This window comes from Camelus dromedarius, chromosome 19, assembly GCF_036321535.1.
Source record: "Camelus dromedarius isolate mCamDro1 chromosome 19, mCamDro1.pat, whole genome shotgun sequence".
NCBI lineage: Eukaryota > Metazoa > Chordata > Mammalia > Artiodactyla > Camelidae > Camelus > Camelus dromedarius.
In genome coordinates this window covers 4,212,027-4,234,693 of record NC_087454.1, presented here as the reverse complement: position 1 = coordinate 4,234,693, position 22,667 = coordinate 4,212,027, and the positions used below count along the sequence as shown (strand labels likewise).

The following is a 22,667-nucleotide window of genomic DNA, read 5'->3' as shown; positions in this document are numbered from 1 at the left end:
ATTTCCTCCCAGACACTCACAGGAAGTGGGGCGAGCCACCATGATGAGCCACTAATGGCCTCTTCCCCACAGAGCATAGCCAAAACAGAGAGGAGGGTGGCCAGAGGAGACAGTGCTGTTTCTCCTTTAGAAGGCTTGGGTCTGGTTTCTTCTCAGGTTTTATGTCAAGGGCTAATTCATCTAGTTTCCGTGCACCCTAAGAATTAACAAATTACAATGAGCCTCAGGACTGGCAGGGAGGTGAGCTGCTATCCAGCCTCCCATGCAGCACAGAACAGCCCTCTGCACAGCGTGCTGGCAAGACCAGCGTTTGGTTCTGCTTGAAGACTCCGTTGTCAATAGGGCCAACTGTTAAAACCATCTTCCCCACATTGGGTCAGAAATTCCATTCTGCCTTTAAATGCCTGTCCTCAGGGGCAACAGAGAATCAGTCCCCACTCTCCTCTGCAGGGGGGCCCTTCAGATAGTTCACGGTGAGGTCTACGCTTCTCCCAAGTTTCTCTTGGATGTGGTCTGAGCACAGGGTACCGGGCTGGGATGACCATGTTCCAAGGTTGTGTAAATGGAGCTGGGGTCTTTGCGCACTTTTAACAGCAGTGTTACACCCTCAGATTCCCGTGATTTCTTCACTTACACTGCTGCCAAGCTGTGCATCCTCCATCCTGCACCTGAGAGGGAACGGCTTCTCACTTTCCAGGTGGGCAAGCATGAGACAGAAATGGGCGGTGTTGGTGTGGTGCAGAAAGATGGCTCTCACACACTGTGGATGGGAGTGAAAACTGGCAGCAACCTTTCTGCAAAGTGGCTGAGCAACAGGGATCCAAATTTTAAATACATATGCCCTTTATTCCAGTAATTCCACGTTTAGAAATTTGAAGACCAGTAACAGGACAAAAGTGCAAAGACCTATGCACAAGGACTGACATATTGTTGTAACTCACAGACGGATACACTGCAAAAACACCAACCACCACAAGATCCTCGACTGGCTGGTCTTAACATTGTAAACCGGCCGCCCTGCTTCCCCGCTCGCCCCCCTCGCCCCCTCTCGCCCATTCTCTACAAGGCAGCCAGAGCAAGCTTCTAAAACATGAATCAAACAATACACTCCTCTGCTTAAAGGCCTCTGATGGCCCATCCTTAGATCTGCTTATTCCTCGGGCCCCCTCTGTTGGCACCCTGCCCCAGTCCCAAGGCCCTCTCAGACATGCATGCTCTCTCTGGGTTCCTCAAACTCATCCAACCAGTCCGGCCCCAGGGCCACAGCACCTGCTGCTCCCTCTGCCTGGGCTGCCCCACCCCAGACCTTCCAGGGCTGGCTCCTGCCATCAAGTCAAGCATCCCAGCCCACTCAAGTAGATGCTCTCCAGCCTACCCCTCCCAGTTTTATTTTCTTTACGGCACATACTAGTAACTGGAAATATCATGTATTTACTTGTTTGGCTGTCTCCTTGGCTCCAGTTGAAAATAAGTTTCATTATAACCTTGTCTTTCTTGTCCTCTGCACTCGCCCCTGGCGGCATGCAGTAGGTGGTCAGTAAATATCTGCCCAGCGGCTGGATGGATGAGCAAACGAGCACCTCCGTGACTGCTGAGTCACGGCACGGCTGGCGGGCTGGCTGAAGTGGAGGCAGAAAAGCTGCGACACTCGCATCCCTGCTACAACAACATCCTCAGGTTCCAAGGCACCTTTCTCACTCACCTCACCAGGATTTAACATGAGCAAACTGTATGTGAGAAGCCAGTGCCACAGTGATGAGACGTCGATGAAGAACGTCCCAAAGACGAACACGGAGGACCGGGCTGACGTGTTCCCTTACTGGAATTCATCTGTGTTTATGCATTCAAAACTACACCTACATCCACAGCAGAGAGCAGTCCATGGAAAGTCAAAGTAAACATCTGCTTTTCACATAAAATTCTAGTTTTCCTTTGGAGGCACGCCACGTCAGTTGTAGAAATTCTGCCCTATCGTGGTCTAAGGAAGGAATTTTATCACAACTCGAGGAGTCAAGTGAAATTTTCTCCCATTCCTAACACCACCCCCCACTGGGGTTAGTGAGCTTCACAGTAATGAACAATAATAATAATAATATTGCAGGTGTTTTTAAAACTACGGAGAAAACCTAAATCTGAGTACTTTTTAGCACTGAAAGAAGCCCACTCCGAGTTCTGAGGTCGATGTGTATTTTCAGCTCAAAGTCTTCCTCCTGTCAATGTTATCATTTATCTCCTGAAGTGCAAAAAGACCGGGTTTAGCTAGGGTGGGCCATCTGTAAGAACACCGAACACAGCAGAGCAAAGACAAATACACCTTGCACAAGAGCTGAACGCCAGTCCAGGGGCTGCAAGGAGACAGACCGACTCCTGAAGCACACCCTCCCTTCCCTCCCGAACTTCCTCGATTCCACTTCCAAGGACAAGAACTTTCCGCTCACCTTTCCTAGGTATGATTCGGAATCAGAGGGAAGCTCCTAACCATTCAAGCACTGGCCTGCTCTGAGAAGCAAGCAAGAATTCAGGTAGACGGAAAGGCAGATCTGAGCGGGACGATGGTGCAGCAGGTGGAGACACCAAACGGGGCAGCTCAGAGCACCGTGCCCTTCTAGACGGCACGTCCTGGTTCTGCCATCTAGTAACCACGGAGACTCCACTCCTTACTCAGGTATCTCACTCAGTTTCCACGTCTGTAAAATGAGGGTACCACCACCAGTCTCCCAGAGCGCTGGTTTGCAAACTGTGGTCCTCGGACCAGCAGCACTGGCATCCCCCGGGAGCTTGTTACAAATGGCAGTCCTCGGGCTCAGCCCCAGACCTGCAGACTCAGAGACTCCGAACCAGGACCCAACACCCCAGGGTCCACACCAGTGATACCCCTGCCTGCTCAAGTGTGACAACCACTGGCTCACAGTTAAATTCTTTAACCCTTCGCACTGTTCCCAGATCAGTTAACTGTCAGACCAGGATGTTGCCTTTTTTGGATACATGCATTTGGATGTAAGCATTAAACCTCCCCCAGGCTCACACTCAGGCTCAGTCTGCTGTAGACCAGCAGCCCTGCACAAGTTACCAGGTATGAAGACGTAACAAAAAAACTGGGAGATTTAACATTCTTAAGATTATCCTGGGGGTAAACTCCTTTAGGAAACTCTCAAATTTAAAGGATTCCCTAGAAGGTGCCCCCATGGCAGGTTCTCTAAGCTTTCTCATATCTAACTTACAAGTGAAGGTCAAAGCTCCGGCCAGATCTAGACGCTCCCAATGTTTGCTAACCTCTCAGTCTGAGTTTCCTCATAGGTTTTACTAATCCAGGGGCTGAATTATTTGATCCTTTGAGTGAAAGGCATCACAAGGAAGGCCACTCTTTCAGTTAACAGAACACGAACCACACACAGCACCCGGCACCACCCGGGGCCCTGCCAGACTGAAGTCAACAGGTTTACACAGGTTTTTACGGCCTGATTGCAGACACATCCCCGCCCGCTCCTGGTGCTAGCTTTGCTTTTCCAGCAAAGCCTTGTGATAACCAAAGAGGGAATGAATGAAATTAAGAGGCATCACAGTTCGACAACCTACATTTTGGGCCAAAGAAAAGTCAGTCTCCAGAAAGATTTGTGTGCGTTTTCCCTAACAGATGTTTAGGGGAGGAGTTTCAGGGTGCAGAGCCGAGCGTGACACCTGTAAGCCAATCAAGTCCCGTGGCAGCAAATGAGGGGATGGGGGGAGAAGACAGAGGTGGACGAGGAGCGGGGGGTGGGGGAGCTAGTCCCCCAGGGGCCCCACCTGTGAGCTCAAAGGCACCTTCGAGTAATTCAGGTGTCGTTCAGGCTCAGTCATGCTTATCCAGAAGGCAGGGCACGCCAGCTGTGCCAGGATGTGGAGGAAGGTTAGACGATGGTGTAAGCAGCCTTGCTGACCAGAGAGAAGCTCTCGGAACAGTCTAGAAGGCAGCCTGGTGTGAGGCACAAACCTCAGAGAGGCGTCTCCGGCCGTCTGCGGGCCGGCTGGGGGCGTGCCTCTACCAGGCTGCGCCCAGGGCTCGGGATGCTCTCAGTGAAACGCCCGGACGCTGCACCCCCATCGTGGGCCTCCGACACTGGCCACGTGGCTGGAAGAGGCCACGACAAAGGAAGCTGACTCCTCCTGCCTCTGCCTCCACCCAGGGCCAACAGATGAGGGAGGTGTCCTGAAAGACCACGTCCCATGCCGTCGGCTTTTCCCCACAGCTCCTCTTCCCCTGCAACACTAGCGACACACCCCAAGAGCAGAGAGTTTCTCTCCTCTTGCTGACCACAGCCTGGCACGCTGGTGCTGCCAGTGCAAAGATAACTCGAAACTGTGGGCAAAGTTAAGGAATCTTAATTCAGAGCAGGGTGTACCAGGGGTCCAGGTCCATGTTACTCATTAACAAACACCTTTGAGCTCGCCTCTCCCACTGCTCCCCAGCCCAGAGAGGCTCTCCAACCCCGACTCGGGGCTCCAGCTCTGGCTGGACCTGAGTTCTTCCCCCTGGTGCCCCCGTCCCACCTCTGGGTTCCTCTGTAGTGATGGAGGAGGCGGTTCCTTGGTCTTGTGACACTCTGGTACAAATATTTCCTCACTGATGGACAGAGCTGGGGTTATGATGCCTGAAGAGTGTTTTCCCTCCTGTCCCCACCCTCCCCGCCACCCTCAGGTGGGAGGGAAGCCGTCTCCGGCTGCGGCATTCCCTCCCCATGTCCACGCTGACCCTGGAAGCCGCTGACTGCACAACAGAACTGAGGTACAACGTTCTCTGGTTATTGACAGACCACTCAGAAAACAGAGGGCCCGCACTGCTGGCTCTCAAGCCCCTTCCTCCTCCCCTGACTTTCAAATCCAGGCAGGGAGCTTGGCAGTCGGCCCATGTCAATAAATATCAACCTGTAAAAAAATCTTCATTCTAGACCGTTTCCAACTGCCATGCCTTTGAATCCAAAAGCTCTGAGCCCTCTTGTGCTTTTCCCCCTTCGCCTGCCCTTGTTTTGCTGAAATACTTTTCACCTGTTGTAACACTCTCCATGCCTTACTGGCTCCGTGGATACTTGTTTACAATACCTTCAAAGATACTCAGTACATATTTCCATGTAAAATTACAGAATCTGAAAAAAACAAACAAAAGGCCTCAGAGGTTGGAGGAGCTGGCTTCTCTCTCATGCAAGAACTCTCAATCCCCAGAGCTGAAACCGGCCTGCCGGGCCCTCCTGTGTTAACCCAGGGAACCCACACGCGCAGGGACCACGGCCCCCCGAACAGCCCCTTAGGTATTTCAGGGCAGCGGTCGTCGTACTGGGCTCTTCCCCCCGCCCCAGGGCTAAACTCCTCCACGTCTTCGGCCTCCCCATCCAGCCGGGGGCCACGCCCACACCCAGAGCTGGCTCCGTCCCAGGGGTGACTCAGGACCCAGTGTCTTAGGTGATGGAGGCCCTCCCTCAGCCTGGAGCCACCACCTCTGAGGGAAGCAACTGCCACTCCCCCACCCCTAGAGAACGCCTTTCCGTGGCAAACAGCTAAAAAAGCACAGGCAAGCCAATTCCCAAGCCTGGGTTTCACAGTAGAATGGGAACACTCAAGTCAGTGCGCCCTTTCCTCACCTCAGCCCTGAGGGAGGTTAGCCCTTAGCCTTCTTCCCTGATGGCAGGACCTGCATTCACATCCTTTTTCATTTGGCCAAGGAGGAAGAGATGACTATCTCCACAAGGAGGGGGGTGCCAAGTCCCTGTGTGCTGCTCCCCGGCCCTTTCCAAAAGAGGCACCAGAAGTGCCTGGGCTGGGCCATGCAGGACGGCCCACCAAGCACCAGAGGGAGGCGGCAGGTGTGGGCGTGGGTGCAGGGAAGTCACCACCGCTATGGGGACACCACACCCTGTAATGCAGGGGGCCAGTGAGAGACAGCTGAGAGGCAATGGGGTAGGTCTGGGACGGAAGAAAATGAAGAGGACTCCAAAGAGAAACCGCACCTGCAAAAGCCAGCAGGGCTTCTGAGCCCTCGTTTGTGCCCACAGCATCCCCAGTCCCCTGCTATCTAAGTGGGACGAATGTGATGCACACAGGCCTCTGCTTGCCGGGGGGACAGAGGCTCACACGATGTGCTGCGGGGGGAGCAGCACGCTGTTCTATGGACTGGAACCCAGGGAGAGAAGCAGGGAGGAAGGAGGGTCCACGATGTGCTTATGATCTTAGCTGGACCCCTCAGCATGACACTGCGAACCTCAGTCTTCCCGCCTGCAGAACTGGCACAGCCCTCCCGAGGGCGATGGGTTATATAAGCGTGAAGAGCGAGTCTGCAGCGCGGTCACGGCATACCAATGCGCCCATTATGCAACTGAACCTCCGGTTTGAGGAAACACAAAATCTCTCCCCACTGAAGGCCAACAAGCTCTCCATCAACCCAGAGCCCTGAAGGGAGCAGAGGAGAAAGGCCACCAGCACACGGACAGACACGCACACACACATACACACGCCCGCCAGTGGGAGCAGAGTAGGGACCCAGTGTGGTAAATGCACGTGCTAGGATTTCTGTGCTGCTTGTTCGTATTGGGGGGGGGTGGTTAGTGGGAGAGTGTTGCAGAATTTGCTGCTAATCACCTTCCTTAACAAATCAGAAAAACGTTGACAGTTTCGATGTTTGCTAGCACCAGCTTGCTCAGCCCAAACAGGTTAGACAGGTTGAATATTTAAACAAAGGCGGAAAAATTCAAGGTATAAAGCAGGAGTGCTGTGCGACCGAAGCCAGCGCCCTGCAGGTTTAAGTTTGTGATCTGACACTGGCAGTCAGGCTCGCTCTCCTCTCCCTGCTTCCTCCTCACTTCACTACTTTCACGTTATAAAACTAAACGGGACAGACAGGAACTCAGGGTCTGCTCGGAGTTCTCAGGCCGTCAGCCGGGGGAGGCGGGGGGCAAGCAGGGGTGAAGCGGGCAGGGCCAGCTCCCCATGCCGCATCCCACCCCAGCAAGCACACGCCTTGCCTCCCGTGACCTGATTTCCAGCTTTGACTGCCAGGCTGCTCAAGTGTAGGCAAGCCAGGACGCTCCAGATTTTGATGCCATTTACCAGTTTTACCTGGTGCAACCGAGCGTTCGAAATATTTCAACAAGATAGGTCCAAAATACACCACCCACACTCAACATTTCTTCTGCATCTGCTTCATCGCCAAACACACACTGATAGACAAACACCGTCTCAGAAAAAAACCTAACTTAGAAACCTCAGCATCCAGCTGGCCAAGCGATTAGAAACGACTGAACTGCAAGGCAGATCACAAACGTGGGAAACAGTGACACAATGGAAAGCGCCCGGCGGGTGCTCACCGCCCCCCTGCGCTGGGACGGTCCTGTGCGCAAGCTCTCTCTGGCGTAACTGAACCTGAACCGCGTCTTCAGAGGAAAACGCCGAATCAAAGGCGAGAGACGGCCACGAGGACATTTTTCAGATATCCTTTCCAAAAAAATGAAAAAAGCTCTGCTGACTGTTAAAGGGGTATCAGGAAAGAGAAAACACAAAGTGGAAGGAAGAGTGTTTTGGAGAACGCCAGTCTAGCCAACACAGGACAGGCTGCACAAGGGACTGTTGACGGAAAAGGGCCAACTTCCAGCTTTGCTAGGTGCTTAGGTTTTGTGTCTTATGTAAAGAATAAAATTCTGTGACAAATCACTCTGACCTGTTCTTTTCCTCGGAGAAGAGTGGGAGCTCTCTACCATGTACAGATTTCTAAAATGTAAAGTCAGAATTCTGAAAAGGACCAGACTCTCATGCAAATCCATGCAAAAAAGGTAGAAACGCCACACAACAAGCAATAAAAAAAAAAAAAAAAAAAAAAGAAGTGCTCAAATAATAATGAGGATCCGTACAATTCAGAAACAGTGTGTGGCACACAGTTACTCTACGGAACGCTGCTCCCAGACCGTCAGGTGCTCAGCATGCAGCTAGACAGCCTCGTGGTCCAAGGGCACGGAGTCTATTTCCCTGGGGTTGTAAATATACCTGCTCACCGGCATGGAGAAAGGACCAGCGGGTTAAACTGCCCTCAGAAAGAAAAGAAATGAACTACAATTTGTAGAACATCTTATGTGGGCCAGAGGTATGGATACATACCATAGTATCTAATCCTCACAGCACAAACTCTGAGCAAAGCGCCACTCCTGTTATGTAAGATGGAGAAATGGAGGGTCTCCTCCCCGTTCTGAGGAGCATCCTTATCAGCCATGGCGAGGGAGGATGGAGGAGCTCTCAGAGCACCCACAGAGAGACCACCTTTTTATCTGGACAACTAATGAAGTTAAAGTAAAAGCATACATGTCTCAGTTCTAGTCAATGAGATGTAAAGAAAGGCTAACAATGTTTAAATACAATCAAACAATACACTCACTTGGTGAAAGATTAATAATGCTATTGGGAGAAACCAGTAACTTAGACATTTTGCTGTGATAAATAGATTGGCAAGTGTCCACTCTCCAGGGGAAAAGTCTGGGCCTCTCAATGATGCAGACTCTCAGGAGAGTAAAAAGCATATTAAGTGGAACAATCAGAGAACGAGGTAGCATACTTACTTGCCTTTATTTTTTTTTCCTGGTGAAAAAGAAGTTTCGACCCATGCTGAAGACATTGCTTTCTCAACCACACCTGAAGTATGCCTGACTATTTCAGTACAGAGCACTAAAGACACAGGAACTGCCTTGATGCTCACGTCCTATCATGAAACTACCAAATATTCACCGAGCGCCCACCAGACGTGAGGATCGTGTGTCCGGCACAGTCTACGCTGTCACACCGACGGAGCTCCAGACACTAAAATCTCATTTGCACAAACCCCTCGACAAGTGTCTTAGGGGCTGCAACATTTATCGTCTTCTAAGTGGACCTGACCATGTCAAGAGCACCCTGAACGGTATTTCCTTCTGGCTCGTCTTTCCCTCTCAAGGGCAGGCACTTGGCTGTAGATAAGAAAAATGTGATTCATTTCCCCCCTTCTTTTTCACAGAAACATTGCAAAGGGAACAAAATGTTCATATAGCACTGGGGAGGGTGGCCCACGGATTTTTATCCCACAAATAATTTCTTCCCCTGTGAACTGACCTGATACCTTCCTTCCTGCAAAGGACCGTGCCAGGGAGCAGGCACCTGTGATTAAAACAGATGTCAAGACGGGACCGGCTGAGCCTCTGGGTGCTCACCTCCACTTCTGAGAGGTAGCAGGGACAAAACTAGCCACAGGGCACCCTCAGAAACTCGACTGTTACCCCGACAGACGCTCACAGGGCCCTTCCTTTGGCTGGGCTCCAGGGGCGACGGAGGGCTCATCCCCTCCTGAGACACTGTCTACCTCTGCTCCCACCGTCCTTTAACGCCGGCCGCCTGTCCAGACACCCCCGTTCAGTCGTGCATGCCAAGGGCCGGCTGGGCCCAAGCATCTGAGAGCAGTGCGCTAAATTCAGAGCCTCTGTGGTCTCATTTGTCATGGAGCAGGTCACATTTCTGTGCAGTGAATGTGTGCTTCCAGCATAATGGGAACACATAAGCCTCTGTTCCTGAAGACTGTCCATCACCCAGCGACATCCTCAGGGCCTGTGCCTCCTGCACTTAGCGACAGAAAAGGCATGCCCGCTGCAGGAGGAGAGCGAATGACCAGATGGCATGCCACGGCCCTCCATGCCTCACCTTCAGCTTCTAGACGCAGCCGAAATGATAACACAGCCCTGCTCTTTGGGGGACGTGTTATCCTCCAAAGGATGTATTGTCCAAAGAATGGAGAAGTTAGTTAGGAAAGCTTGCTTGGCCAGGGTCTCTCTTCTGCATGCCCCTGCCAGGACACGCACTCCATGACTCTCTTTATAGCTTAAAAGCCTACAGTCAGTAAGATGAGGAGCAAAGTGGAAATGAACTTCCTATTTTCCCAAGGCAATTACAATCTGCAAAAGGAAAATACCCATTTCAGAGGTAAGATTCCTTCCAAATGAGATCCGTTTCAATTCTCTCTTTCAAGTACTGTCACTTCTTCACAGCTCTGCCATCCAGCACTTTCTGGAAAGTTTTGCAACTTGCAAAGCTCAATGCCCTTTTTCCTACACTGAAGCTCTCCCAGAGGGCGTGTTCTGGCTCAGTTTCCCAAGTTTGTTTTGGAAGACAAGTGCCGCTCAATCCAAATTTTCAACATGGGAGCAACTGATAAAAGAGTTCTGGGAAGTTAAAAGCTGAAGCCACGGTGATGTTTCCGTGAGACACGTTTTGCACTGTGATTGCAGCCTATTATTCTGCTCAGGAACTGAGCTGTGGTTAGAAAGGTTTGGGATAAAGGATTTTCAAACCTCAAAAACATGAGAACCCGCAGACAGGGAAGTAACAACTTGAAAAACTGTACCAGAAATGGTAATAAACTGAGAAGGTCTCTCTCCGACCTTTTTCAGAATGAGCGGGAATTCGCATCACTTTAGTCTCCCTATTTACCAAATATACAATTACTTTAAAATATCATTTAAATGTATTTACTGGAATTAAATTATAATACGTTATGGGCTGTGTCAGAGCTACACGGCAACTATCAACATGACAACAGATAACATAATTTAATCTGCTACCTGATTCTATGAAGTGTATTTTCTCTTACTAATATGACAATTCTGAGTTGATTATGTGTTGGTGGTCCTCTATAAAACTAAGGTAAGGGAACCTCTACAAAAAGACCGATTAGCCTAATAAACAAAGATAACCCTCTCATAAAATGACCAGTGGGCAAAGTGAGGCGCTGTATAAAGTGGGTGGCTGCACAGAGTACCTCGCCATCAGCTAGGAGTAACCTGAAATTGAAAAGGATGCCGTTCGTTCGTGGGGTCCATGTTGCGAGATGCATAAGGAGGCCCTCTGGGTGCTGAAGCAACAAAACTCGGGTGGAGCCCAGACCGGCCTCCTGCAGCACCCTGCTCAGCAGTAAACGCGGGGAAGGCAGGGCTTACCCAGAACTCACACACACGGAGGCGTGCAGCACGCGAGCGGCAGGGACAACCTTGGGACGGGGGTGAGCAGGAGGCCGCGGGAAGGTGCACCAGTTCCCAGACCAGCCTTGTGGAATCAGGTCACAGCAGGGGTCTCACTGAATCCAGCCCCACCGCCGAGGGGAGGGACTGAAAATCAGGGCACAGATCCATGTCACATGAAACCGGCACAGGAAAGAGGGCCCCAGGCAGGTTATAAACAAGGCAGAACAGGGACGCAGGTGGGTGTCCAGGATGCACAGCCGTGGGCTCCGTGTGGGCTCCAGAGGCCCCGCCCGCGGGCTCCTGGCTCCACTGATCCCAGCTGCTGCCACAGACCTTGGGAAGCGGCAGCAGCAGTAGGAAAATGAGAAACAGAATGTTGGTCTCGAGCACCCAACACACAGTCCACTGACTCCCTTCCATGCTCTGAAAATCAAGCGAGGATGGAGCTCATCAGGGTTTGGGTTCTCACTCTTCTTTTTAGTTCCCGCACACACATCCCAGGGCAGCTCCGGCCCCTGATTAATGTAACACAGGTATGTGCTTAGGAGAGATCACAGCTCACCGTTCGAGTATCAGATTCTGGAACAGACCCACTGGGACAAATAAACCTAACTCTACTCTCTCTGGCACATTTTTGTAAGTGTTTTCACATTTTTATAAGTTTTTCTTTCTAAAAGTACAGTTTCACCAACAAAGGAAGGTGGTAATGTTTGTGACTAATTATCGAAAACAAATGTTCTTTTAAACCATTGTTCGCAATTTTCTGCAGAAGACAAAATAAATGTAGTGTGACAAACTCAAATCTTCTAAATAAGTTTTTGTTATTTAAGTTACAGGTTTAGTATAGCCAAAAAAAAGAAAGAAAAAACAACCTCTTCATCTATTTTCTGGCATTATATAAATGTTTAGTCGTTATATTTTTCTCAGTGGCACATACAACAATAACAATAATATTAGCAACCATTTATTTAAACTTATTTATAATTACTAATTAACTAACACTATCCTAAGTGCTTTACATGTATTGAATCCTTGAATCCCCACAATGTTCCCATTGGTACAGATATCACTTACTGCCTTACACAGATGAAGTAACCAAGAAACAGAGAAGTCAATTAACCTGTCCAGGGTCACACAGCTAGAAAGGCACACCACTCGAAGATTACACATATGTGCTTTCAGCTCCAACTATATAAATTCAGAAACATTCCTGACCCAAGACATTTCTATAGTACACTGTAAGCCTTCAGAATGCTTTCACAAATACTGCATTTGAGTACAAGTTCTAAATGAGATTTTACCATGCCATTTTGGTAAAGTATAGAAAAATCAAGAGATTTCTGAAAAGTGCTGCAGAATTGGGACTAGAACTAAGCCCGCAACAATTAGTCCTCTCCTCCAAATTAAGATGACTCACAATAAATAAAATCAGCACAAAATCCAAAATTAGCACAAACATCCCTAAGGCCTGCTTAATTAAAAAAAAAAAAAAAACACTTATAAATAGTAATTTACAAACGACTCCACTATACATTGTTCATAAATGAGAAACGTATCTTAGGGTAATATCAAGGGTTGTGCTATAAAAAATTCAAGGTCATTTCTGTCTATGCATTTATACCCAAACAACACACTGTTATAAGATTCAATAAAAAGCAATTCCATGCTCACCAGGTAGAGTGTACTCTGCTAGTAAGATGGCTGAAATAGTTTAACATGGACAACAACATTCCACAACAATAAGAAATTGTTTTGGAAGAGGGTAAAGCTTGAAAGAGTGCTTTTTTCCTTATATTCAAAGAGACATGAAAGCTACACCAATGATTTATCATGGCCTCTAAGCCTGGCAGCCTGTGTTTAAGCCTTAGCACTGACTCTGATCCTAAGCAAGTCTCCTCATCTGCAAAGTGGGATGATAACCATACAAACCTTACAGGGGGAGCACACAAAGATACATGAAGATCAGCGTGGAAACAGAAGACTTGAACAATGTATAAATAACGTAGCTAGACTGGACAGTCCAACCAGAGAACACTTCAGCCAACAACAGCAGAATGCATGTCCTTCTCAGACACCAGACATACTCCAGGACAGAGCATGTTAGGCCATAAAAACCAGCCTCAGTAAGTTTAAAAGAACTGAAATCATAGAAAGTATGTTCTCCAACTACAATAAAATGAAATTAGAAATTAGTAACAGAAAGAAGTCTGGGAAGTCGCAAGTCTGTGGAAACTGAACACACTCCTAAATGACCAACGAAGAAATCACAGGGAGATTAGAAAATGCTTTGAGATGAATGAAAAAGAAAACACAATATATAAAAAAACTTATGCAACTAAAGCAATGGGAAATTTATAGCTGTAAGGGCCTCTACTAAGTAAGAAGTTCTCAAATCAATAGTAAAATCTTCTACCTTAAAACACTGTAAAGAGAAGAGCAAACTAAACCTGAAGCAAGCAGATGGGGGGGGGGGGAAATAATCACGCTTAGGATGGAAAATTAATGAGACAGAAAACAGAAAAGCAGCAGAAGAAAATCAACAAAACCAAAAGCTGTTTCTTTGAAATGACCGATAAAAGTTAACAGATGTTTAGCTAGACTGACTTCAGAAATAAAATAGAGAAGACTCAAGTTATTAAAATCAGGAATGAAAGAGGAGACACATCACTACTGACCCTACAGAATAATGAGGATTGTGAGGGGACACTGCGAACACCCACGTGCCAAACAAGTAGATGACTCAGACAAAATGGCTCCATTTCTAGAAAAGACATAAAGTACCTAAACTGACTCAGGAAGAAATAGAAAATGTGGACAAGCCAACCACAAGTAAAGAGACAGAATCAGTGATTTTAAAACTTCTCATAAAGAAAAGCCCAGGTGGCTTCAGTGGTGATTCCACCACACATTTAAATAAGACCTAACACCAAACTCTCCTAAAAAACAGAGGAAGTGGGAATATTTCCCAACTCACTCTGCGAGGCTAGTATTACCCTGATATAAAAACCAGACAGGACATCGCAAAAAAAACTACACACTAGCATCTCTTTGTCTATGAATACAGACAAAAATCTTTTAACAAAATACCAGCAAACCCAATCCATCAACATATGAGAAAATGATTACACACTGTGACCCAGTGGGATTTATCTCAGGAATAAGGTTAGTTTAACACTCAAAATAGAACAAAGGACAAAAACAACTTGATCATCTTAATAGATGCAGAAAAAGCACGTGACAAAATCCAACACCCGTTCGTGATAAAAACACCCAGCAAATTAGGAACAGAAAGGAACTTCCTCAAACTGACAAAGGGCATTTATGAAAAACCTACAACTAACAACATATTTAATGGGAAAAGACTAAATGCTTTCTCCGTAAGATCAGAAATAAGACAAGGATATCCATTCTTTTCACTTCTATTGAATATCATACTGGAGGGTCTAGCCAGGGCTGGAAATAAAAATAAAGAAGAGGCTTCCAGATTAGCTTCAAAGGAGGAAGTAAAACTCTCTCTGCAGACGACAGGATCTTAGATATAGAAAATCCAAAGAATCCACCAAGTAACAATCAGAATGCACAGACAAGGTCAGCAGGGTTACAAGAAACAAGATCAATGTAAAATTTGAATTGTACTTCTATACCCTAGCAATGAACAATCAAAAAACGAAATTAGAACACAATTCTATTAATACCACTGAAGAGAATAAAACACGTTGGAATAAATTTAACAAGATAAATATGAAACTTGTACTCTGAAAACGGTAAACATAGTTGAAAGAATCCATTAAGACCTAAATAAATGGAAACTATCTCATGATCAAAGATTTAATAGTTAAGGAGGCAAAGCCCCCAAAATGACCTACACATTTTGCAATCTCTATGCCTATCCCAGATACCCCCCCTTTTTTTTTTTTGCAAAAATTCATACAGAAATGCAAACAACCAAGAACAGCCAAAACAACCTAGAAAAAGATATAAGTTTGAGGATTCACAGATCCAGATTTTGAAACTTAACAAAAAGCTACAGTAATCAATACAGTGTTAGGCCTTAGGATAGATACACAGATCAGTGGAGCAGAACTTAAGAGTACAGAAATAAACCCTTACATTAATGGTCAATTGAATTTTGATAAAGGTGGTAAGACAATTCAACAGGGAAAGAGAAATTTTTAAACAAACAGTACAAAAGACAACTCGGACTCCATCCTTAGACTATACACACAAATACTAACTCAGAACTTAATTGTAGACCTAAACGTAAGAACTAAAATTGTGAACTCATGGGATTTCACTTCACACCTACTGGGGTGGCTGTAATGAAACAGACTGATAGTAACAAGTGTTGGCAAGGATGTGTCAAACTGGAACACCCACGGGGCTGGTGGGGCTGTAAAATGATGCACCTGCTTTGGAAAACAGCTTGGCGGTTCCTCAAAATGTTAACCTGGAGTTATCACGTGACCCAGCAATTCCACTCCTAAGTGAAATTCCAAAAGAAATGGAAACACGTATCCACACAAAAAGCTGTACAAGAATGTTCACGGCAGCATCATTCATAAAGGCCACACAGCGAAAACGACTCAAACGTCCACTAGCTGATGAAGAGGTAAACAAGCTGTGGTGTGTCCATATGACGGGCTGTTACTTGACAATAAAAAAGAATAACAGACTACTGATGCATGTTCCACCATAGATGGATCTTGAAAACATCAATGCTAAGTGAAAGAAGCTATCCACAAAAGACCACGCGTTATATGAATCTGTTTATATGCAAAGTCCAGAACAGGCAAAACCACAGAGGGAAAGGAGGGCTGGAGGGTGGGAAGTAACAGGAAGTGACTCCTAACAGGTTTGGGGGTTCGTTCTGAGGGGATGAAAATGTCCTCAAATCGAGTGGGAGAAAGCGGGGAAACCACCTGCGAAGGAAGCGCATAACACATCGAGGACCCGATTTTGAGAGCCTAAGTATGCAAAGGAGGACCTTTAAAAAAATTTTTTTTTTGCCAGTGGGGACAGAAGGAGCAGGCAAAATAAAACAAATGGCCAACAGAAGGCGAAATGACACTAACAGGCTGATGTGGAGGTAAGAAAGCAAAAAGCTAAAATGTACGAACATATTGAAAATCGGTGACAGTATTAACTTCCTTCTTTGTACCTCAAACACTCCTAGGAGATGAGGAGCAGTGGGGGTTGGAAGGTATATGGGGAAAGAGAGTAAAACTCTTTATAAAAATTCTTTAAAATACTGATACTCTACACCTTCCTTCCTGGGGTTCAGAATGAGAACTCCACAGACTTCCAATTCTTGTGGGATTATTCAGAAATGCAAATAATAATAATAATAAGTAACACTGGCTGAGGGCCTACCATGTGCTGGACCCATTTTCTCCCATCCCTCCTCCTAGTCCAGTGAAGTGGATACTATTAAAAAATCTCATTTTAAAGAGGAGGAAACTGAGGCACAAAGGTTAAGTGACTTGTGCAAGAATGGGAAATTTAAAAGTTCCAGAGTTAAGATGAGAAATCAGGAGCTTAATTCCAAAATCTGGAAATTTACCACCATTCCCAGTACGTCCCAAGTACATCATCAGTGGATCATAAAATGATTTTAGGTGGAATAAACTGGACCATCTCATTTCAGTATTCAGACATAATAAAATAACATTTTCACAATAACTATTTAAAGTTTTCTTTTGAAATAAATACATTAAAAAATGTTAAGTCAACTTTTAAAAAAGAAATCAATATAACACCTAAAAGGAAATACAGGAAAATTAAAATAGCCTGATTTTCTGAGAAGGAGAAATTTTGAGTCCCTTTAAAACATTTTCCTAGAGTTCCAAAATATTTGTGCAAAAAAAAAAAAAAAAAGCATTAAAAAAGTCTGTTCTAACCCCTAAAAACATAAGAAATCATTCTAGAAAGTACATTTCCATTGGTTCCTCCCACAAAATTTTAACATGCCCACCACTGAGCTCTCTCCCACTTCTGAAGGAGCCTCTCTCTCCCTCAGGAAGTAAATTCCTGACATTTATCAGATTTTCTTTTTCTTCATTTTATCCTATCTCATCCTGAAGCTCTGGGACCAGCCCACTTAACTATTTATTCAGCGCTCCAGAAATTTTTCACCTTGCAGGGAATCTGGTAGGCATGTGCAAACAGTTCTAAAAAGGCAAGAGGTACCATGCTAATCCTCGAGGGCTCCTCTGTATCTGATAAGCTGCCCACCTCTGGCTCCTAAACAAAGAAACTCCAACTGGCAGAGGGTCACCCTGAAGACTCCCCCACTGGCCAGAGACCTAGCCCAGGTACTTGCATTTCCCAGGAGCAGACACATCAGATACACTGGAGATTGTATGCAGAGGCAAACAAAACCATCTCTGGCTGTTTCATACAGTGAACAGAATAGGGAACTCTGTAGGTAAGATGGCTCAAAGGCCACTTTGCTTTCTGTCAACCTTCTGTCAACTCCAGCCAGCAGGCAAAGGCTGCCTTCACCCACCTGTGCATGTTCCCGTTGGTGGTAAAAGACTGCCCACACACAGTGCACTTGTAAGGCCTCTCTCCAGAGTGCACCAGCATGTGGCGGTCCAGGGAGCTGGCCGAGCTCAGCGACTTCCCGCAGATGCTACATGAATGGTCTGCCCCTCCAGTGTCCGTGTTATGCTGCAGGAAGTAATCATCGCAGTGGTCACTTAGAAAGATGGGTTAAAACTTGACGATTATGAAATGCAAATTCAGAGCTTTATTTAAAGAAAAACAAAACCCAAAACAGTAATGCTTCTCAGCTATTTTTTTCTGTGTCATTTTCAATACCTTCCCGAACATCAAAATCTATCAGGACCACAGGCAAATAAATATTTGGTACAATCTTCTGTTCCCATGTTCCAGTTTTGACAAATACTTCTGCAAACTTCAGAAAGAAGTGGAGTCTTTTTCTTGGAGACACATATAGATTAACTGACCACAAATATTAACATGAGCATTAAGATTCACTATGAGGCAAACATGAAATATGGTCCTCACATTAATTCTTCTAGTCTGATGACTCAGTCTAGCTGTCAGAAAAAGAGAACTGAAACCTGCCCAGTTCAGAGAGTTCTGGCCTCTGAAATATGTTAAGAAGGAACACTTCTATCCAAACCCAAGTTACTAAATGATGTTATTATTCAGTACCATGTTATGATTTGAAAACTGTCAGTCCTTCACTGCCCTAGATTCATGAATACTTGGTCAGGAACCAGCCATAGCAGGCAAGGGAAAAGGATAAATCTCATGGTAAAGAAGAAAAGCCAGAAGAGATCCCACATCAAGGAAACTCCCTGCTGCATGACGTAAGTTCACAGCAAGGTATAGAAGAGGGGTCTCCATCTACAACCTCACTGTACTGTGATGAGACTGGGTTCCTGCTGGCAAGTCATGTATGATGGAAAGTCTTCTGCAATATGTGGTCAGTTAACCAGATGTTTGCTAAATTCTGAAAAGGTATTCTGTGTTGACCTGGGACTTTGTCACAATAGCATGGACACAGAAAAATTGTTTCATAATTGCCCCTCAAAATTATTAGAATATTAAATCTAAGTTAAACACAGCCACAACTCATCTGTTAAAATAAAGTTACCTTGCCCTCCCCTAATGAGGAATGATTTAAAACAAAAACACAAAGGCAGCAGCAAACCTGGCGGATGTGCATAGTTAACTGATGCTGCGTAGTGCAAATCTTCTCACACAGGGGGCAGTTGTAGGAAGACTTTTCCTCTTTTGTTTCCTGAAAAGACAGAATAAAAGGGAGACTCTATTTCAGCTCAGTGAACCAGTGCCCCTTGTTTGTGTTATGATCATCCGGGTCTCAAGAGTGGCAGCCACAGAACAGCTGGAGCATGGGCTCTGGAGCATGGCTGGGTATGAGCTCTGGGTGAGTGGCCGTCCTGTCTGCCCTCAGTTTCCTCATTTGTAAAATGGGGGAAGTAACAGCACCTCCCACATCAGGGTGTGATGAGGATTAAACCCATTAGTGCATGGAAGGCACTGGAATAGTGCCCAGTAAGAGCTCAAAAAATATTAGTGTTCTCGTTAGACACTATTTAGTTGAATCACCAGGGATGGTGAAAAATTAAGCATCAAGTTACAGCTGAGCCAGAAAAGGGGTGTATTTCTCCCCACGTCTGACCCAGGCTCCAGTCACAATTTTCCACCTGGTCCTGAGGCCCTCGAGACACACGAGTGATAATGGAGTTCTTACGACAAAAACCCACCCTCCTGAGGGCGGAAGGGCTCAGTGCCCAGTGTGCACCCAACAGACATCAAGCGGGCCCTTCCACTCGCTGCCAGCCCCTGGTGCCACTGCTCATACATAAGAAACAGGAGTGAGAGTAAGAAACTGTGACAGGGAATGACAGCCCAACCTGAGGACTCCCAGAGTGACAAGAGAACCAGCTCACTGCTCGGCAAGGTGGCTCATTTTGTGCTCCCTCCAAACACACAGGACAGGCTTCCCTCAAGCACCACAGTTTGCGGTTTTAAGGAAAAGGATGAGCTCTAACCACATGCGACAGCTCCTCCTTCCAGAGAGTTCCCGGACAGTGCCATGGTGGTGCCTGCTGTCACCTCCTCACCCACGCGGTCCCTGTGCAGCACAGCTCTCTGTTCCTCACCCCAAAATTAATGGGATATCAAGGCTTGAAGGCCTCTCCCAGGATTTGGAACGGAGATGCTTAGAGACTGAGGTCAGGGGGTTTCCAAAGATCAGTAGAATCACCCGGGGAGCTTTGTGAAACCCAGATTTCTAGACCAGACTCGTGGCATGCTGAATCTGAATCACTAGGGCAGGACAGGAGCTGAGCCTCAGAAATCTGGGTTCCACAAGTCCCCAGGAGAGGATGACTCCTGCCAGTTTTGGGGGTGACGAAGTGACTAAGTTAGGTAATGTGAAAGTTCATGCAGAGTTGGGGTGGGACCCAGCACTGTGGTGAGCCCAGGCCACAAAAGTGTAGCTGGGGAAGCCGGCAGCACTAACGGAAGTGGGCACCCAGGCAGCCTGAGAGAGGGGATGGCACCGAGGGTGCCGTCTCTAGGGCTGGACCCTCCGGCACCTTTTTACTTGTTCTTATTTAATAAGTTTCTGGTTCCTTGCTAATGACACCAGTTATTGAACACTTACTATGTGCTAAACTCTGTACATGTAGAATAGTGTTTTTTCCCTACCGCCGTAAGAGATAGCTACTATTACAGATTCCGTTTTCTGGATGAGGAAACTGGGGTTCAGAGAGGCAAGCAAGTGGCCCCAAATCAGAGAACTATGAAGCAGTGGAGCCAGGATCCAGGCTCAGGCCAGCGCTCAACAGCCCATGCACATAACCACTGTGCTCCATGTAAGCCTGGCCCCGAAAGGATTCACCCCAAGGCACAGAAAGGAGACACCCTCATGGTTGGCTCATGAGAGATGATGAAAATGAAAGTCACCCTGAAGACCATAAAAACAAATGGAAGCATACACCAGATGCGGTGGAGTGAATGCATGATGGGTCTAGGACATGGTTCCTACCGTGGTTCCCTCTCACTTTTTTTTCTTTAACTGAAGTGAAGTCAGTTTACAATGTTGTGTCAATTTCCAGTGCACAGCACAATTTTTAGTCATATCTGTGCGTACATATATTCCTTTTCACTGCAGGTCACTATACTGCCCTGTGCTAGGCAGTATAGACTTGTTGTTTATCTATTTTATATACAGTAGTTAGTATCTGTGAATCTCAAACTCCCAATTTCTCCCCTCCCAGCCTCTCACTCTTTAAAGACTTTGAAAAAGCCCCACTTTAAGCAACACACACCTTCTCCTAGTCTTAGGTCTGAGAACTAGGTATGCAACACATTTTTTTCACTCTCAAATTTTAAAAAATCACAAATATGAATTCTAAGGAAGTTGATTAACCCAAAGACAATTAAAAAACAAACAAAAAAAGACCCTGCAGCCTCACCGAATCATCACACACTTCCACTCCTGCCAGAGGCACAACGTGTGTGTCTGGTGGGCCTGGGCGTAGGGAGCGGGGTCGCACCCTCTCAGCCGCTGGGCTGCAGTCGCAGTGGAGCTGGCCAAGAACCACCAAACACAGATGCCAAACTCCAGCGTGAACAGCAAAGCAAGGGCTCGCGTAGAACGAGGGATGCCTCACAGCTGGGCAAAGACTCAGTCTCTGGGGCATTTTTGTTAAATTATTAGGTTAGCAATAGTATAGATCAAACAAATTTTTTTTTCAAAAAAGGGATTCTTTGGTGGGAGGGAAATAAATGTTAAAAAGCCAGGCCTCCAAGTGGCCAGCCTCTTGAGGAGGCAAATTCTTTTAAAAAAACCACCTTGCATTCACCTTGAGGCAGATACGGACACACCGAGCAGCCTCCGAGGCTAAGGGATTGACTCGGGGTTGACCATGAACCGGAGCCCAATCCTTCTCTGGGGCGGGCAGCGGTGCACTGCAGACCGCAGCGCAGGTCCACGAAGTCCACGTGGTCTGGGAGAAGGAAGTCTCCAGACTCAGATTTAATTTTTAAAAACAAATCAAACAGAAAAGGGAGCATCGTGACGCTGGAAGAGGCCCTACTGGAGAGTGCTGAATCCAGTTACCGCGGCCGCGCTGGTGGAAGGAAGGAGCGTGCTTCCTGAGCTGACAGATAAAATTAGCAGCTAATGTGATAACTAACCATTCCGTAATGAAACAATCTGGCACCCCTGTCGGCGTCCGGCTGTGGCTAATCTGCCCTGGAACTGTGTGAGCTGCTGGGACTCCTCCCCCGGCACCCTCTCAGCCCTCCCGCCCGTCCCAGGTGCGGATGATGCACTGTCTCTCCTGCACCGCACTTGACTTTTTTTTTTTCCCTAATGAACTGTCTTTCCTATCCTTCCTCTGGCCCAGATCGCCTTTCAAAAACTAAGCCAGGGCCTCGAGGAACCCTGGAAGACATAGGAGCTGGATGGAAAATGGCCTAGACATCTCTGCAGAGTCACCTCCACTCACCATGCGGGGACGGAAGTGCCGGGGGTCCCTTCTACAGCCCTACCTCCTGTCTCTGAACCACTGGGAAGGGACGAAAGCCTGGACTTGGGCCGACTTTGCCTGTGCTGGGCTCTTTAAGGAAGAGCATGGCCCCGGGTGTAGTACCTGGTTGGAAGTAGGAGCCAGGTGTATATTGTGAAATGGGGGGATGGATGGAGAGATGGACGGATAGATGGATGGATGGACAGTCATGTGAGAGTGGAAATAAACCTTTTCTTCCCAGAGCTAGCGCTCCTTCTTGGCTCAGGCCACAGTCATACAGGCTGAGAATTTTCTCAGGTACCCATAGGAAGAGAGGCACGTGGAAGCAAGGAAAAAAAAGAGAAAAAGCATCAATGCCCCAACTCTAAAGCATCATTTAACTCTGCCAGGTCTTCGGCCTTGAGAAAGAGGTGGAGAAAACGGACACTCCCACGCTGCCGGAGGGATTTTAGGCTGGCACAACTCTCCCTGGAGGGCACATTGTGTCAAAAGCCGTAACCCATGTGGTACTTCTGTGAATTTAGAGAACATCACGGCTGCGCTCAGACAATTCTGTATAATGACAGCCACTGTAGGGTTATTAATAAAAAAGAAAATTAACTCACAAAAGCCCAACAGGGTTACTTTCCTGTCCTCC

General features: G+C 47.0%; 1 protein-coding gene across 9 annotated transcripts in view; it reads right to left on the bottom strand.

Moving 5' to 3' along the window:
* The window catches only part of RREB1 (ras responsive element binding protein 1), a 163,772-nt gene that overhangs the window by 37,088 nt on the left and 104,017 nt on the right, over positions 1-22,667 (bottom strand). For all 9 annotated transcript variants that reach the window (XM_064476165.1, XM_064476167.1, XM_064476168.1 and 6 more), the window contains 2 exons: positions 18,676-18,765; positions 17,500-17,663 (listed from right to left, as the gene is read on the bottom strand). In XM_064476165.1, the coding sequence (XP_064332235.1) occupies positions 17,500-17,663; positions 18,676-18,765 (254 nt within the window). The remainder of the gene's footprint in view (positions 1-17,499; positions 17,664-18,675; positions 18,766-22,667) is intronic.